At 35.4% G+C, this 19847-nt stretch overlaps 1 protein-coding gene across 2 annotated transcripts in view; it reads left to right on the forward strand.

The window, feature by feature from the left end:
- The window catches only part of CCSER1 (coiled-coil serine rich protein 1), a 1346695-nt gene that overhangs the window by 708096 nt on the left and 618752 nt on the right, over positions 1–19847 (forward strand). Inside the window, exon 10 of one of the 2 annotated variants that reach the window (XM_059394610.1) lies at positions 18127–19202. The exons of the other annotated variant lie outside the window; for it this stretch is intronic. Coding sequence (XP_059250593.1) covers positions 18127–18186 — 60 coding nt within the window. The 3' untranslated portion in view covers positions 18187–19202. Of the gene's footprint in view, positions 1–18126; positions 19203–19847 lie in introns of those variants that run through there. 2 annotated transcript variants of the gene reach the window in all.

Genomic DNA, 19847 nt, shown 5'->3' on the forward strand with positions numbered 1-19847 from the left:
GTCAGAAAGTTTTAGGTGCAATATAAAAAGGAAAAATTGCACAGGGAAGTAATAGTGAATGTAGGGGTGAGGGTCAAGGGTATGATAAAAAAAAAAATTAAACAGGGTGATCTAGGCTGGTCTGAAGGTGAGATTTGAGTCTTGAAGGTGGCAAGGTAAAAATCACATTTAGTCAGAAATATTTCTGTGATATGCTCCTTGAATACCCCCTCAAAGGCCCTCAGTCAATAATAAAAAATTGCTTTATCTTTGCAGCAGTGCTGGGTGAAAGTAGTTGGCTTCAGTTGCAAGCCATGTAGTATGAAAAAATGCATTCTGTACCATTATACCCTAGACATCAAGAGATTCACACTAGGGGAACACAGACCACCTGTGGAAACAGCCTACTCAGGCTTCTTCTGTCATACCCACTTAGCAGAAGCACTGAGAAGAAAGCTAGGTCCTGTCAGCCACACCATGTAAATTGTATTCACTTTTCCTCTCTCTTTTTTTTGCATAGGCTCTGTCTACCTTCTCCTCTCCCTGTACCACTCTTCTCCCAACTCAGGCAGAGTTGAATTTAGATACTTTTTAAATGTCTAATTAGACTTCATTGTATATCAGCACATTCCATTTATCAGAGGTGTGCCACTAAAGCCAACAAATGTAAAAAGCACTCAGTAGTTACTTGATGAGAAAATAAATGAATAGATTAGCTAAAGGACTCTCGTGTTATTTTTATAATCCTAAAGACCTATAACAAATCAGTATACTTGTTTTATTAACAAATACAGAAGTGCATATTTTTATTCTACATTATATTGTATCATTTTGTTACATCTAACAAATGTTTCAAATTGGCCCCTCTGTGCCTTTTAAAACAAAGCGTTAAATGAAAATCAGCAAAGATAACCAGTAATTCTAAAACATGAGTTCCAACATGCAGTTTTCTTTATAATATTACATTAAATGATTTTTTTCTAAAATCCTGAATTTTTATCTGGGAGGTAGATCATTCCTGGAATGCCTCCAGATCTTTATTTCAGCTCTGACTGCATAGAATCAGTATGACTTAACTGATAACCCTTTTGTTAAGAGAATTCATAGTTGAAATCCTTTGGGGAAAATAGGAAGGATAGGTATTTTAAAAAAAAAAAAGTGCTTGTAATTGTAAAAATATTCATCAAAATGAAACAATAAAAGAACACACAGAAATACAAATTTTACATATCTTATGTGGGGAGGAAAAATAACTTTCCCTCTACTCTTCTAGGTTCTTGGATGAGACCTATCTGTAAAAACAAACAGGAGAAAAACAAGCTTAGTGACATGTATACCTCCTATACAAATGGGAAATACCCAGGAAAACTGAATAACTCCCTGAAATGGTCCACATCACCATCTTAAACACAACCTCCAGCTAAAGATAAAAGATGCTGCTACCTAGGCAACTTGGCAACAACAAAATGGCTACCTAGGCAACATGGAGTCACTCTGGCTAAGCAGGCCCAGGAGGCCCTAGGGGTTTAACAGGTTCAGCCCCAACTTTATTTCCTAAGTTAGGGATTGTGATAGATCATTTGATAATGTAATTTATATTAATTTAAGTTCTAAAACTTTGCTCAGGTACTTGGTCAACATATATCTTTGTTGAGTTATATTAATTCATGTCTAAGAAAAGTAGTGCTTTCCTTTAATGTGGTCTACATTCAGGAAAAATCTGGATAAGCAAATTTACTATTTACTATTTAAATATATGCAAATGTATTGAAACTGTGTACACATGCACACATACACAGACATCCATCAAAACACACAGTCTCTGAACACAGACGCAAACACATGATATAGGTGCAAAACAGAATCTACTTTTATTGAATATTTGTACTTATTATAGAAGTTAAGATTAGATGCAAATGTATTGACTTTGCGTGTACATAATAATTTACAGAAATCCTGCTGTACATTAATACAGTGTTTAAAATGGTTATTTGCATTTTAATATTGAATCATATTTATACAACTATTTGTTACCTAACTTTATTAGGATAAATTAATATTAAGGTATTTTCTTTTAAAAGTAAAAATCACTTTGATTTTATATATATAGAAATACTACTTTTTAAATATGCAGAAATTGTGAAACTATATATTCTAAACTGAAACAGTAATGACAGATTTTGCCATTCCATAGGTATGACAGTGTTGGGTTTTTGGGTGTTTTTTTTACTATACCACCTGATGGCTACTCTGTTTTTTCATACAGTTGAGCCTTTGTGTCATTAGGCTATCAGATTTAATTTATTTTTTCCTTTAGTTTTCTTGTGTGATTTACTATTCTCTGACAACCCTCCTACTTGTACTTGATTTAGCGGCACAAAACGATATCTGTAAAGATCATTAGCCGTCATAATGGTCTTGCTCCATCAAAAAGCTTCTCAAGCACTTGACTCATGCTTTGGGACTTGAGAATATCCAGTGTGTATGTTGGGGTTGGGGGGAGCTAGAGCTGGGGGGAAGGAGTAATTTTTCCTCCATCCCTCTAATTTCCTGACTAAGACCTCTGTGATAAAAGAGAGATGAACAGGAGAAAAACAGAAGTTTGGTAATATATATATACCTCCTATATATGCAGGAGATACCTAGGAAAACTAAGCTGACTTCTGAAATGGCCCCAGTTATCACCTTAAATACCATCTCCAGGTAGAGACGAAAGAAAGGTGTTGGGGGTTGGAGAGGCCAGCTGTGGAAGGTTATCAAGAAGAACACAGTGAACAAGAGTGAAGTTATTATGCAATTTAAGTCTGTGCCTTCTCTCTTGATTAGAGTTTCTAGAGATTTTGGCCATCTACTTTTTCTAGCACAGAAAGAGAGACACCCTCTCAAATGGGGATTTCCCTTATAAGTATAAATGACCTCTACAAAAGGGTAACTTATGCTTCTACTTGAGAGCTATCCTTGTATCTGCAGCCTCTTAAGAATTACCAGTTCAAGTTATACCAAAGCATCTTGTACTTCCCTTCAATTTCACCTTGAAACTTCCCCAAGAAGTTTTACAGTCCAGAACCTGAGCTGATAGATTGTTCCGTGATTCCACTGAACCCATGTCTGAGTCCTGAGAATAGGTCAGTTTAATTAAACTGCTCTGTCTCATTTTAGGAGGTGGTCTTATAGGTGGGCTCCCAAAGTGAGTCCTGTATTATGCTAGCAGTCAGGTATTTAATAAGACACGTTTCTATAAAAAAAGATAAACAAGTTTAACAGGTAGCACACACTATAACCCAGTGTGTGAGACCAGGGCAGCCAATGGAGATTACTATATGTTGGGTTCAAATCATCTTTCAAAGTTTGAGTGTCTGTGATGTTGTCAGGTATTGGTGAACTTTGAGTGGCTGACATATCAGCAGGGACAGAGGTTGTCTATATGAGCTGTTGTGGTGATTTCTCTTAAGTTTATGTCAAATTGTTTACATTCAGTTTGCAGAGCTTTGGGAGAAGGGCAGTTTTTCTTCTCAGTCATTTCAAGTTAGAATGGTAGGGGAAAGCTGGAAAATAGTTTGAAGAGTTATAGTGAGATATTTGAGCAAACTGTTAGAATTCAGGATCCAGTCCAGTTTACAGGTAGAAAACAAAATTCCTAAGACAGTAAAACTAGGCCAGCCTCTACTATCCACAACGGTGTACTACTGAAACATAATTTTTTCTGTAGTCACCCTCATTTTTGCCAAAGATAATCACAGTAGGACTAATTTGTTTGCAAAATAAGTTTAGTCTTACTAAACTTGACTTTATTATTTACATAAGTGTGGGAAGAATTGTGATTGAATATATTAGTTCTTTTTAGATCTGCTTTGCTGGAACTTTTGCAGGGAATTTTAGATTGAACTTTTAAAGCCTGCCTTGAGGTTATGAAGCCAAACCAAAGACTTACCATCAGACTTTGCATGCAGTACTCAGAGACTTTGGTTAATTTGGTTAATTTTTCACTTCTTGAGGTCCCAAAGATAGCCTAAGTTTTTTGGTTAAGACTGCTGGGATCCCTGTAAGCAAGGTACCAACCTGCTTTTCCAAGGAGTTTTATTGGCTCCATAAAGTGAAGCTTAGTTGCATGAAGCTGTCTGGTTATGTTTAATTCTATGCATATTCTCAAAATAACATTCCAGTCAAAGCTTTAGTAATATAACCGATGTGTCCAGTTGTAGAAGCACATTCTTAGAACAGATTCTGCTTAAACTTATGCCTATAAATACATTGCCATGAAAATAAGAATAATAACTAAGAGTTTCAAATTCTAGAGGGATCAGATAGGGAGAAAATGTAATTGTTTCATCATTGTTCACAAAAGCATACTTTACCAAATTGCTGTAATTCATACTTAGCTTAATGGAAAAGATAAAATTTCTTTAAATCTGGAAAAAGCAAAACTTAAAGAATCACAATATTTCAAACCAAGTCATAAGTATTTTAAGTTTCATGAGTTTATTCAGCTCTAAGTTACTCTTGTTCTACTTGGTTTTCTGTTGGTTCTACCTACTTCAGTTTTATGGTCTTAAAATGATCAGAAATCTATATTCTAGAGTACCTGTTAGAGTCCTTCTCTTTTCTATTCTTTTTTTTTTTTTTCTTAAGATTTTATTTTTTTTGTTAGAGCACTAGCAGGGGGAGGGGTGGAGAGAGAAGCAGATTCCTGTCAGACATGGGGCTCCATCCCAGGACTCCAGGATCATGACCTGAGCCAAAGGCAGATACTTAACCAACTGAGCCATCCAGGCACCCCTGTCAGAGTCCTTTTCTTCAAAAGGATTAAGGATTCTTAATTCTTAAGAACTAAGCACTTTGTAAAAGCATTAGAATAAAACAATAATTATCTGTAAATGACAGAAACACTTAAAAATAGCTATGGGTTAAGTTCTGATGAGAGTTCATGGCAACATAATTGACAAAGAATTGTGGTTATTCCCATGACATGCTTTTCAAGATAATAACTATAATTACAAATGAAAACTTTATACCAGAACATACCAAATTTCTAGACATTTTATAGAACTTCAGGAACACTAATATTAACAACATATATCCATTCAGATAGAAGCTAAGAAGGTTTAGCATCATTAATTTGGCAATGCTTCCTATATATCTTAACAGTACAAATAAGACTAACTAGCTTAAGATCTCTTTTTCCAAGGAGAATGATTCCTTAACATACTCCAAGGACCTTCTGAAATATCTCAAAGGTCGAGAGGACTTCATTTAGAATTTGATTTGGGGAAATTTGTCAAAAATATAGAAAAGCTTGGGTGCATGACTAAATAGGATCACGGATCATTATGAAACAATATTTAACCAAAGTGACAAACATTTTTAAAGGTAAATACAGAAGGATACATAGTTGTGAGCAAAGCTTAGTTCTTTTTAATACTAAGAAGATTCAGTTTTCTTAGGCAAAGATTTGATGAAGACAAAGTACAGAAAATTGTTTTGGTAAAACATAAACTTTGCTTTCTAGTCAGAGTGATGTGGGAAACAAAGGCAAAAGAAAAATTTCCTTTCTACTTACAGCCCACTGACATGTCCTTGAAACAGGCAGAGTAACATTCCTTCAGCTTGTCTGAGAACTATAGTATAGTCACAGGAAGGAAGAATCTCAGTCACCAGGCAGGGTTGCTGTGAGTGGGGTTGTGAATGTCCTCTGATTTTTCTGTTCTCTAAATTTGGTAGTATCATGAAAGTGCAGGTTAAAAAACAAAAACAAAAACAAATCAATTTCATATTTTAATCTTGTGAAGGGAGTCCATAATACAAACCATTATACTTCTTTTGTCTTCCTTTCAATTTGTTTTTTCCATAGAAACCAGTAAAACAATTTGGTAGAAAAGGAACTCTCTAATTTTTTTTTCAAATATAGAAGTATTTTTGGTGTGTTTTTTGCTTGTTTTTTAGTTCAGAATATCCATCGTTTGACCATTGATGAGTAGGATCTTATATTAATCGCCATAGCAGTTCAAACCAATAAGGGCTTTTTATGTTTTAACAATGATTTCAAGAGGCATCCCAAAGGAAGATGCAAAGACGAAGCTCTTAAGAGATCCAGAGAGTTTACTTTCGAAGTGAGCCTTGGAAAGCAAAGACTTGTGTTATTGTCATAGGTGATAAGAATGAGAATGTGGGATGTCTCCAGTCATAGACTCTCTAAATCTGTGACACCAAGATGATGACACTGGAATGACAATGAAGGTTGAGAATAAAAGGCCACTTACGGACCAGGATCCTTTATGATAAACTCTCCTAAGAGCTGGCAGAGCTGGACAACTAGAATACTGCTTCTGGGATCCATAGCCTCTTGGGTTGTATGCCAGATGCATGTGGACACATTCATTTTTGAGTTGACAGAGACCAAAGAATGTTCTCACTGGTCATGAAGCTAAAAACCCTTATGACCTAGAACAAGACAAAAGGAAAATCTCATCTAGGCTGTGTTCTTTTTATGACAAATGACACAAAGACAGACACCAGAAACAAACAAGCAAAAACAATAGCCATCTCTGGAAGAAAAGAGTATCAACAGAAATGAAGATTACTCATAACAAGAATCTTTACCAAAGACGCTATACACAAGGAACTAGTTCACACAAATATTTTCTCCTTTTAATCCAAATTAGGAAAAGAAGGGATAAGAATTTTTAATCTTCCTCTCTTGACCAGGCACTTCAGAGAGAGACAGATACCCGGGAAAGCTGACTTGTAAGAATTCTTACCCTTTGCCAACTTCTGCCATTTTTCCAGGATCCTATCAGCAAACTCCAGAGCAAGTATGGTGCCTCAACAGATCCCTGTAGGGGTCATCAAACTGTAGAGGAAAAATAATTTCTCCTCTAACCTCCCAGGTTCTTGTCTGAAACCACCCCATAATAAAAGATTAATGGGAGGAAAACAAGTTTTATAACACACTTCCCATATACATGTGAGATACCCAGCAAAATGGATTAATTTCCCCCAAATGGCCAGGCCACCACCTTACATACATCTCCGGCTAAAGACAAAATAAGGATGTTAGGGCTCATGGGAGGTTATAAGAGATTACCAGGAAGAACACAGTAAAAACAAGGGTAAAGTTTTTATGCAGGTTTAGGTCTATGCCTTCTGCACTGCTGAGTTTCCAGACATTTGGTCATCTTCCTCTCCCTAGTATAGAGAGGGACACACCCTTACAAATGGAGATTTTGCCTATAAAAGTAAATGTCTCTAACAAATGGTAACTTTTACTTCACTTTCAAGAACCCTTCCTATGTTTGTAGTTTATTAAAATTAGCTAGGTCAAGATATCCTTAAGCCAAAGAGGCATATTTTGGGGTTGAAAATTCTCCTTTTCACTAGCTTTTATTTTCTTCTAGTGAAAGAACTAGGAATGATTTTAGGAAGAAAAGGTATTAAACTATTAGATTATTAGTTTTCAAAATAAAGACATAAATTTTTAAAAATAATTTGTAGTGTAGAGAACTAAAGAAAACAGTTCCATAAATGTTTGACTTTATACCAAAGAAGCAAAGCATAGGAATTTTCAGGATATTATTGCATTACAGAAAGTTTCCTAAGAGAGCCACAGGTACCATTAACCTCATGCTCTGTGAGGTAAGAGTACCAGGAAATTGCTCTCATGTGATGCTACATTGTTAAAATGGTAATTAGAATTTTAAATGTATAAAGCTGAATCACTGTGGAGACAATTTATACAAAAGAGTATAATTTACAATTCTGTGTACTTAAAAGTCATGGTTTTCTTACATATCAGAATTACTTAAGATTTGTCATGATTTTATGAATTTTGTGCTTATAAATTCATTATGGATTTGGATTTAATCCATCAAATTTAGAGGAAAATTTACTTAAGGTGCAGTCTGATATTAAGAATAATTTTCAGAAAGAAAAATAAACAGGTTTAGTATTTTCTTGCATTATAAAGTATAACCTGAAAACTGATAAATTGTTCAATTTTTTAGTTTAAGAAAAGACTAATATAGAATTGTAAATAGTGTTTTTCAACTTTTTAAAGTCCAAAAAGCACTCAATATTGTTCCAAGAGTCTTTTTGAATTTATGGGAAAGTTGCTACAAACTCTGAGTCTGAAAGGATTACCTTTTCTTCTTTGAGGGAGTATCAGTTATGACTCCTTGTTTAGGTATAAGAAATATGAACCTACAAAGAACTTAATGTGAATCACAAAAATATACAAAAATTACTTGGTGTGAGTATATGTATTTTCTACTCTTTTAAAAGCTTTCCTCCATTTTGATTTTCTAGTATGTTAAAATAAATATATGAACATTGAACCATTATCTATAAACATAAATTATCTATGTTATCTATAGATATACCACATGTACAAAAACATATATATTTTGGCATTTCAAATATAATGGATATTACCCTACTCTAATTGTTACTGAAACCCAAGTTTAGCTGACTGTTGTGGCTAGAAAGGCCGAAACTCAAAAAGAGTGTTGATTGGAAAGGAATATGAGTTTTAGAAGGCTGGTCAGCTGGGGAGAAAGTGATCTCTTGTCCAAAGTCCAGTTCCCAGATTTCTGCCTGCCTATGAATTTAAAGGTGTGTAGGGCAGTCAATCAGTAAAAGGGGATGCAGTGGTCTATAATATTTCTTGATTCTGTGCAGACACGTGGTGCCAGCTATACACATTATCTCAGTGCTCAGGAACTATAGAAAGGGTCTGGTTCCTTAGTGCCTGGGGCATGTGCAAGGTGGTCTGGTTTGTTTCATGATGTGAAGTGTTCTGTTCTTTCTACAGAAACATTTGTGATCTATAGACATAAAAGGAAGATTTGTTAATCAGTCACACAAACTGAGGGTGTTTGTTAAAGTTGAAAGACTACTAGGTTTGCCAGAGGGGCCAAGGTGGCTTCTGTTCCTCACTGTCAGTTTTATCATTTCATATCTAGGGGATTAGAAGCAAAGGTCCTTTTTCTGTAGCTACTCCCTGCTGATGAGGGATAATTTAGTTGGAGTGGAAAATTTTCACAGTGTGGGAGAATCTGGTTTCTGGTGTTTCCACCATAGGGAAAAGTAAGGGCATCTCTAAGCCAGTATGACTAGTGCAATTTCCTCCTTGACAGATACAAAAAGTCAAACAACAGCCAAGTAGAAAGAAAATAACAAATATAATAATGCTTAATAGGATATTTCCATTCGGAAGGAATTGAAGTTAGCCAGCTGCTAAAAGGATCTAGAACTAGGGCATCTGTAGCAGTGATTTGGTTGTTTAAATCTTTTATGGCTTCAATTACATTTTTTGAGTAATGTGAATATGCAACATTTTGTCTTACTGAAAACACATGCCCCTCTTTGAGCTGCTGTCAAGACATCTAGGGCTCTTCAGTTTTGGCAGACCACTTTTCAGATCTATAGATTGCTGCATGCTAGGTTTGGTTAAATTCTTGGCTAAGATAGATGTGGCTACTGGGACAAATATGCCAAGGGGGGAAAATATATCAAGAAGCCCTCTTTGCCTGATGTCTAGCTTTAACAATATCCTAATTATGAGGAATCACTGGCAAGTGGGAGAAGACTTGTTTGAGAATATAGGCATCGCCAAGTGTATCCTCTACCCATTCGTGAGGAAACTGGAATCATCTGCTATTTCTGCAAGTCTGTAGCTAACTCCATGGATATAGTACACACCAGGTTGGCTCCAAGTCAGCCTTTGTTCCTTAAAGCTGTCTGGTCTGGTCATACCTGAATCTATGTTTGTCTCTCTCAAATGTGACATTACAGTCAAAGCCTTGGTAATATAACCAATGTTTCCAATGGTGTCCTATAATAAGAATTCAATAAGAATCTTATTGAACTTATGTAAATAATTATAATTGCCATGAAAGAGTACTTCATGGGGAGTTTCTGATTTCTGGAGAGCTCAGGTAGGGAGAAAATAAAATATACTCTGTAAACCATAGATATCCTAAGAGGAAGTTTCCTTAATCTAGAAGAACAAACATTAAAGAACCACTAATGTTTCAAACAAGTCATAAAAACTGTAATCATCTTCCTCAGCTCATTTAGTTCCAAGTTACTAATTTTGTTCTGTTTGAGTGCAGCTTTTCCTTAGGTTCTGGAAATTCTTACCCAGTTTAGTTTTATGAACTTAAAGATATCAGAAATGTGTATTTTTTGAAAGTCCTTTTCTGTGAATCTCCTTGAAGACAAAACACATTCTTCGAGAGCACCAGAACAATAACTATAAATGACAAAAGATTAAAAATGGACATAGTTAAAGATCTGATGAGAGTTCATTTAATGCAGTTGACAAATCCAGTTAGTTCTATGACATGCAACATTTCAATAATTAGAATGTTAAGTGATGACCTTACATGAGGACATATTAAAACTTTAGGAATTTCTGTATTTTCTGGAACAGTTACAGCATTTAGCCATACAGTATAACCTAGGCTTTAACCATCATTTGTTTGACAACGCTTCCCAGGTAACTTAACATACCAACTTAGCAAGCCTAATTTGTCATAAAATTTAATTATTTCGAATTCAGATCTTGGAAAGTTTGTTGAAAACCTCAGAAAGTTATAAAGTACATGCCTAAATAAAATTACAGATCATTTTAAAATTCAATATTATCTGATTAACTAAGGTGGTTATAAGATTCTGCAGAAGATTACATAGTTGCTAACAAAAGTCAGTGCCTTTAATATTGAGAAGTTTCAGTTCTCTTAAGTAATCAAAGACATGATAAAGAAAAAAACTTAGAATTTGGTTTTTCTGGACAGATAAAAGAAAGAAAACAATCTTTGTTTATAATTTCTTAACAAGAGCAGGTCAGCAATCCAAGAAGACTTCCTTTTTAACAAAAAGAAAAGCAGAATTTCAGTCTTATACTAGTGTACTTTAAAACTCATTAATTCCGGGTGCCTGGGTGGCTCAGTGGGTTAAGCCGCTGCCTTCGGCTCAGGTCATGATCTCAGGATCCTGGGATCGAGTCCTGCATCGGGATCTCTGCTCAGCAGGGAACCTGCTTCCCTCTCTCTCTCTGCCTGCCTATCTGTCTACTGTGAACTCTCTCTGTCAAATAAATAAATAAAACCTTAAAAAAAAAAACTCATTAATTCCAATCTTAGTCCTGAACACACTTAAAATTTTTTTCCAAATATTTTCCTTCACAAACTTTCTACAACTTTCTTTTTACATTCAGATTGTGTCTTAAGCCTATTCTCTCTAAATAATCAGTCTCATTTTAGGACAAAATTACTTTAATTTTTCCCCTGAACAAAAATGTATTCCCATGCCTTACATCTTTTCAAAAACACATCTTACTTTTCTTGCCTTCAGTGTTGCTTACCTTATCATTTCTAGCAATCTCAGTTACATTTATCAGAATTTTAACTCTTAGATAGTCTCCAGTGAAAGCTAAGCAGTAACCAATTGTGAACTGTTATAGCAGAATTCTTTAGACTAGAAATTTATGAATACATTTTTAGACTTTCAGATTTTTAGAAATATGGTTGCTGTCTTTTTTTCCCCCAGAGTACAACCTACAGTAATAAAGCATGTTTAGTGATAGACCCAAGTATCCTGTTTCTCTGGAATTAGAAGCCAAAACCAGACAAACCTACATTCAGTAATGAGTGCTTTAGTATTCTTATTTGGAGAAGACTTCATTACCTACTGAACTTAACCCAATTTATCATTTGATTTAGGAAAACTTTGATGTTTCAGGTTATAAAGATTTTGAAAACTATAAGCCTTATTCAGCCTGCTTGTTCTTAACAATTACCCAAGAAAACTGTATGAGACAGGGAAATTTAACCATCATTTTAAGTCCTCTCTTTGTTGACAAACTGCACCAGATACAACATGAATTTAATAAACACAGGTACCACAAAGCTGATTAGCTGTACCATATTCAGTGTTGATAACCTCAGTAACATATCTGTTTTAATTAAACCAGTAACTTTGAATTAGCCTTAATATCAAATATGTTATACCTGTGTTGACTAAAATGTCGATCAGTGTGTTCTGCATTGGGAATTTTTACCTGTGGGGAAATCTGAAGTGGGTGGTTTAAATCCAGGGAAACCCCTGTTGATTTGGGAGGTACTCCAGTTTGAACCTCATAAGGTTGTAGTTTGGGGGGCTCTTTGTTCCTCGATAATGAGGCTAGGGGAAACAGAAGTCAATGGCACCTGAGGCGTTAAGGATGGTATAGGAGCCGGCCATGTGAGTCACTTCCATGGTGGTGCAGAAGCCAGAGAAGGTGGAGGCAGAGGCTAATGTTGCCTGAAAGCCTGGAGGCAGATTCAAAATTTGGACTAATACTCCCTTGTCTTTGCCTCTCTCTGTAAAACCAGTTTTTTGTTTTTGTTTTCTTTCTGATTCCTTTTAAGCTCTCTGTGCCATTTATCAAAACTATGGTCTTAATAGACTTTCTTTAGAAATGGTAGGAGTCATAAGTGACTCTTAATCTCACAAAACAAACTGAGGGTTGCCGGGGGGAGGGGGTTTGGGAGAAGGGGGTGGGATTATGGACATTGGGGAGGGTATGTGATTTGGTGAGTGCTGTGAAGTGTGTAAACCTGTTGATTCACAGACCTGTACCCCTGGGGATAAAAATATATGTTTATCAAAAATAAAAAATTAAAAAAAAAAATAAGTGAAAAAAAAAATAAATAAACAAAGGTCACTTTGAAAGAGAATGGCAGCTTCCCTGTGGACATCCTCTATACCCAGCCCAATCAGTACTTACCAAGTACAAGTTTGTAGATTTTGCTAAATGATGGAAATAAATGAGGAAGACAATATTTTCAAAACAGTGTAAAAAGAACTTTAAAACAAGTATCTTGATACTCCTTATTCTTCCACTCTAATTTGTAGCCTTTGGATAATATGTGGGAAAGAACATATATACATTTAAATTTTAACTTAAATGTCTACTGAAATAAAATGCTATCTTATTAAAATTCCTATCCGAAATTAAAAAAAAAAGTCATGGTGACAAATAATGTTGACAATCATGTAATGTAATCCTATCTTAAAACTCAAATTATGCTAAGAATGAATATTACAAAACTAAATGGTTCACTTTGTTAAAAATATTCTTACTGAGTATTAAAAAAAATCACCCAATGGTATCATGTTTTTAAACTCAAAAAAAAAAAAAAAAAAAAGAAATGGTAGGAGTCTCTCCCATTTCCTAGGCAAAAGTTCAAAAAGATCATAGGAGAAACAATGATAGCATTTGTTCCTCCCCAAAAGGCTTCACTCACAGAACCAAATGTCTTCCTAGATAAGCTAAGAGAGCAAAACCCCCTATCTAGAGACAACCAAATTGGAGGTAAAAATTGAAGAGAGCCGTTTGGTGGCCATCATTCCTCTAAGCTTAACATACATGGCAAGATGGTGTTAAAATAAAAATCATCTTTTAATCATGGATTTCTGGCTGTATTCCTTCCACTTACTGAGAATTCAGCCCAGTGGACTCTTTGGTGGGGAATTCCCATCATACACTAGCACAATACAACCACACATATACACCACAATACAACCCACACATATACACCCAAACAGATTTGTTCCAAATCCAAATAAACCCATGGTTATTAAGTCCCTTTTAGTTTCTCTCCAAAGCCGTGCCTTCCTAATGGGAAAAGCATAGGCAATGAAACAAAACCACACGGTGCTTCACAAATGAGAAACTTGCAACAGTGTGTACTCCAATGGACTTACCTAGCTAGTCCTGAAGCTCATCAGCTTGTCCCAAATGCTCTTTTCCTCTTCAGTCAAACCAAAAAGCAAAACTGGCAGTTAGCTGCAGTTGGGAATCAGCCCAGAGTTTCCCCAAGACAGAAACAATCTCAGAAGCTGTCGGCCCTTTCCCTCTGGCTTTCTCCCAAGGCCAACTAGCCCTGAGCTGCTAATCCATGTCATCCAGGGTTCTAGCTCCACAAACAAACTAGTAAACCCTGGCAAGCTGCTGTGGCCAACGACTTCATCCACCCAATGACAGATGAGCCCTGGCACTGCCACAGCAAACCACTCTGCCTTGGGATTCCCAGGGATTCTGCCACAGGGATGCTGGTTCACCAAAATTTGTCATCAAAACCCAAGTTCAGCAGCATCTCTGGAAAGGCCAAAACTCGAAAGTGTGATTGGAGAGGAATATGAGGTTTATTTAGGAGGCTGATCATCTGGGGAAAAGGTGTACTCTTGTCAAAGGGGAAAGGCCAACTTCAAGGTTTCTGCCTGGGCCAGGGATTTTTAAAGGGGTTTAGGGCCATTAATCAGTGAAGGGGATGCGGTGGTCTGTAGTATTTCTTGAAGACTCAATGGTACCAGGTATAGAGAGGTTTACTCAGTGCTCAGAGGTTGTGCAAGGGGGTCTGGTTTCTGTTTTGCGGTGTGCAGAAGTGCTTTGCTCTTTCTAGGAAAGAATGCATGATCTATTGATATACAAAGAGTGGTTAGTTAATCATATGAGCTAAGGGTATATGCTAAAGTTTAAATATGACTAAGTTGGCCCAGGGGCCTGAAGGAGTTTCATAAATTAATGTTTTTTACTTACTAATTTAAGTACTGGATATCATTCTATCATATGAACATTTTAAACATTTTTTACATTTCTTTTCATTCTTTTTTTTTCCTTTTAAGGAACAGCATTTTCATATGGAACAATTTCCTATCAAGGGGAATTTTGAAAAATCAAAATTTCAATAAATTGGAAATTTTTGAGGAACCAAAGCAGTAATAAGATACTTTGTTCTTAAATATAATTATTAAAAATACTGAATATTGGAGGTTTTTCCCCTCAAATTTGACAGCATATTGAATTCATTGTATTTTAAAACCTAAGATGGTAATCTGTTTTGTAAATGATTATCTTAATTTACAATTATCTCCAGGGTAGTTAATCATAAAAAAGAATTGCATCTTTCAAGTTTCTTTTCTTATTTCATCGTAGTCATGGGGAAACATTTATCCTCATTAGTTGAGCTTTTGTATTTCCTTGCAGTCCTCTCCATGTTCTAGTGGCAAAAAATGACAGAGAACTGGGGCTTTTTGTCCTCGCCACATGATGAGAACAACAATATTGTAAACTTTAATGGCAAGCAAAATGTTAGTATCATATATTTTAGCAACATTTATGTCTCTGAACATGTTCAGCCTATTAAAATATTTTTCCTTTCATTTTACTAACTTTTTTGGAAATTGTAAGGTAGATCTGGGTTAGAATTTTATTAAAAATGTGAATGTTGGGAGGCTTAAAATACACTGGAAAACAGAATTCCAGGTTTATAAAATACAAAAATATAACAGTATATTCCGTCTTTTCACATTCATTCAACTAGCATTTGGGGAACAAGTACTGAAATGTTTGTTAGTCTTAGTGATTCTGCAAATTTTTTTTCTTTTTTAAACATGTTTGGGTGGCAGATAAAGACCTACTTCTGTGTTCAACATGTACTTGTAGTCCTGTGGTTCCTTTCATCTCAAGTTACTTCACCCTTTATCATTTATACTGTTATTAAAAAAATAAAAATTATAAAGTGGTATCCTAAGCACTGAGATTGTAGCAGCGAACAGGAGATAGACAAATGTTAAAAAACAAAATTCAGGGGCACCTCGTTGGCTCAGTGGGTTAAGGCCTCTGCCTTCAGCTCAGGTCATGATCTTAGGGTCCTGGGATGGAGCCCCACATGGGGCTCTCTGCTCGGCAAGGGGGCTCCTTCCTTCTTTCTCTCTCTCTGCCTGCCTCTTTGCCTACTTGTGATCTGTCAAATAAATAAATAAAATCTTAAAAAAAAACCACAAAATTCAGTACAGTAAGTCTGAAAATCTAATTGGCTTTATTCAGTGATTCATTAATCAAGCAGTATCCCATCTACCAAAGAGAATGGAATTCTGAAGAGCTGTACTAATAGTAGAAGGCTTTTATAGGTAGAACTGAAAGTGATGGACAAGGAAGTTTTAGCTAAAGAAAAGAAAAAATGTATTGGGCAAGGTCACCTTCCCTTGGGGGAATAGAACGGGGTCTTGTCTTGCAGACTACCTCACTAATGCAGATCAGGACATTCCAGAGTGATCTTTTGAGAAAATTCCACTGTCCAGTGAGGTGAAATTAGGTTAGCTATTAAATTCGAGTGGAACTTCAGAAAAGTGACTCCATTTGGGGGCCTGTTAAATTTCTTCATAAACCTCATATTCTAGCGATAAAATAGACAATACATTAGAAATTATAGAACTAAGAGAATTTCATACAGTGATGAGGGTCATGATGTAAAAAAGCAAATAGACAGGATGAGGCAATGAATCAGGTGAAGAGGAGAGTTTATGTCTGGAAAAGACTCATCAGGGAAGACCTTTCTTTCTGAATGTGCTGTCTTTGAGCTATAATCTCAGTGAAGGTCAGCTGTTCACCAGACTGAAACAAGCATCTTGACAGGGGGGAGTCAGAATTTGAAAATAGTCAAAGTTCCAACGCTGCTTGCTGGTCTGACACTTCCTCAGTTTGGTTTTCATCTTGTCTTCCTCCTTACATGCTCTACACATTCTCGTGTATATTAACATCACAAATAAATCTGCAAAACAAACAAAAACCACACACATACCCTCCTTACATTGTGTTACTTTCCTACTTTAAAACACTCTCTCTTAATGACTCACTAAGGCTTAAAAGAGCCTTAAAATTCCCCTTCCTCAAGCCAGCACTGGAAGCTGCTGAAATTTCATTGTTTCCTATTTATGTTGCAAATATAAACATTTTATTACACATAAACTCTGCCAACGCAAATTGTTATTTCTTGCCTCTGTTGTTTAGAGCTCTGTTTTTAACCATTTTATCTGGAATACCCTTTCCCCTGTAATATATCTCTTTTCCAGCCTTGCTCCAATTTCATACCCTTAATTTGACTACCCAGCCAGGGGTTGGTGGGGTTTTGAAAGATGGGATAGGTTTGGTGGGGTGAAGTCCAGAGTGGATGACCAAGAAAGAATTCTTGGGTTGTCGTTGGTGTAAAATGGTGGCTTATCCCCGTGGGCAGAAAGAGCTGCTGCACTGGCGTCTTGATGAGTGGTGATTATATACTCTAGACTTGAGGGACATAAGGAAAAGGGAAGCTTCAAAAGAACTTCCCTTTGTTAAAGACGACTGATGTACACAATACTGGAGGTCTTGCCATTGTCAAGTTAAGGTTGTTTTCCCATCTAGCAAGGTATTAACAGTTAGTTGGGAGATTCCTGGAAGAATGTCACACATGTCCCACCTAGGAGTTGGGGGTGCATAGGGGGAGTTGCAGGGTATCAGTTTATGCTTTGTCTTCAGCTAAACTTCTGCTCCCTCATCAGGGGTGATTTCTCTTTCTGTAGAATTATGTCAGCAGTTAGTTATCAAGGCTGTATAACTTACTGTCTTGTAGTTGTTAATATAAATTCTCATCTAACCTTTATTGTCATATATCAATCTTGTAGCATGGCTCATCTTTTTTTATATTCATTTATATCTAACTAAATTCTACATTCCTTAGGGGCAGGTGTATTCTATACTTCTTGGATTATGTATTTCTTTTTTTATACATATTATCTGCACAATAAGTTATTTTTTTCTTTTTTGAAAGTGAAAGATTATGAGATGCTTTAATTTCCATCACTTAAAACTACAATAAATCATAGAAGTTAAAACTAGTAATTGCTACATATGAAATGGTTGGAGTTTTGTGTTTAGGACTTTGGGTGGTGACTATGCTTTAGAAATATATCAGGAGAAACATGTGAGATTTACCTATTACTTAATTACCTAGTTTTCTTTAACTCATTTCATTTGAAGGATACATAAAAGAAAAATTTGTTGTAAAACTTTTTTTTAACTCACGAAACCAAGGGAAACCATTACATTTTTCCAATTGATCTTCCCTCTTTTACCTCATATAAAATGTATTTAATTGGAAACCTGTAAGCATTACTAATAAATATCAATAAGTTTTAATAGAAATTTTGACTTAGAAAATCACAAATTTAAAAGTTCTTGGTCTGTGTTTTTTAGGTGCTTTACATGTTTTAAATCTTCATATGAAATTTCATTTCATTTCATTGATTTGATGTCATTCATTTATTTACTTTTGTTTTCTTCTTTTCAAGGCCCTGTGGAATCCTACATGCACTGAAGTTTTATTTAAACCAGTACATATTTCAACTTAGGTGAAATTGTTTGACCATAAGCAATGTATCACCAATCTGTGACATATTTAATATTAAATAAAATCAGTTTTCCATCATTCCATATGTTAGCTATTTCTCAGAGTATGTAATACAGAAATGTTTCCATTCCAAATATTTCACACTTTTTGCATTTGTACACAATTGCACAAAAATGATAGATGAAGATTGAGCTCAAATATTCCCACCTTATTGTTACTCTATTTTGACAACAAAAAGGACTTATTTAAAAATTATCTCTATATGCAAACTATTTCTCAATGTAACATTCCACTTGGCAGTGCACATTTTTTGTTCCGCCTTGTCATCCATATCCTTTGTCTCTGTGGTAATAGTCTTCATTTAATTTCACCACATATTCTGTACACATGAGGTAAGTTTGAAGACAGTGCTAGTTTCTCCTACCTGAGGGGGACAGTTCCTTCTGAAGAACTAAATTATGTCTGTTTTTCTTGTATTGAGATCAAAAGATGAAAGCGGTATGTCTTCAAATGAAATATATAATGAAGAGTCTTCTTCCAACTACAGAAAGTCAAGAAAGTATATTTATATCTCTAAACATGTAAAGAAAGTGTATTGGCTACTGACTGGCCTCCTATGAAAGAAGTTTCTTGAGCTGAATCATAAAAGAACACTTGTCTCCTGGACTTGGCATCGCTGCGTGATTTCTGTATGTCCCCATTTGTTGCCTTTCTGTAATAGCTCCCTTTAATTATTAAATGGCTGGGTGGCAACCAGGCACTCTTGAATATTGTAGTGTATTACAAGTGTAAGTGACACAGCCCAGAAATGGGTCGCTGTTGTGGGCAGGGTGCACGGCCAACAGAAGAGTCACGGAGCTAAGGTGAAGAAAGCAGGTTTTATGGAGTTCTCTATATTTTGCAAACAGGCAATGAAATAATTATAATTGTAGTAACATTCAGATTTATGTTATAAAATTTCTTAAATTATTCAAGTCATTATGTAATACAAAATGAATGATCAAATGCTGGGTTTAAACCATGGTGTTAAAATAAAATTATAAATCTATTTATTTATATGAAAACATTGTATGTGTCCTTGTTGACTTTGCCCTTCAATGCATCCTTTTATCGTGTGATACAAAACATTTTGTTTCTCTAACAGTTTTCTATAGTTTATTTTGTAATCCTGTTCTTATCTCTTTCTTTTTATGGTCTTATTTTATATTTGAAATCTTTAAATGTAGATAAGGTAAGACACTCCATCACCCACAAGAAGGCATTAACCTGGTAAAGATTCTTATCAATGTGAATGGTCAATACCACTTTACAGAAGAAGAAGGAATTTAATTAACACTATTTTGACTAAGATGCAAAGAAAAAAAATACTTGTATTATGAATTGGACTAAGTCAATAAAGAAAGGCACTTTTTTCCTTAAAGCAATGTAACAGAAACTGTCAATACAGACAAAAAAAGCCCACTTACCTCAAAATGGTACAATTTCATGATTGTTTTTTAACATCAGTGAGACAGTTCAGTGCTGCTTCCTTAGAAACCATTCTCTCTCACTCTTCTTTTTAAAGGAACCTGGGCAGAATATATATCAATGAACATGTTTCGGTTTAATAGTTTTCTTTCATGAGGAAATGTGTTCAGACTTTCTCACATGTTTATTAAATAA

The sequence above is a fragment of the Mustela nigripes genome, chromosome 1 (genome assembly GCF_022355385.1).
Source record: "Mustela nigripes isolate SB6536 chromosome 1, MUSNIG.SB6536, whole genome shotgun sequence".
In the NCBI taxonomy this organism is placed as follows: Eukaryota; Metazoa; Chordata; class Mammalia; order Carnivora; family Mustelidae; genus Mustela; species Mustela nigripes.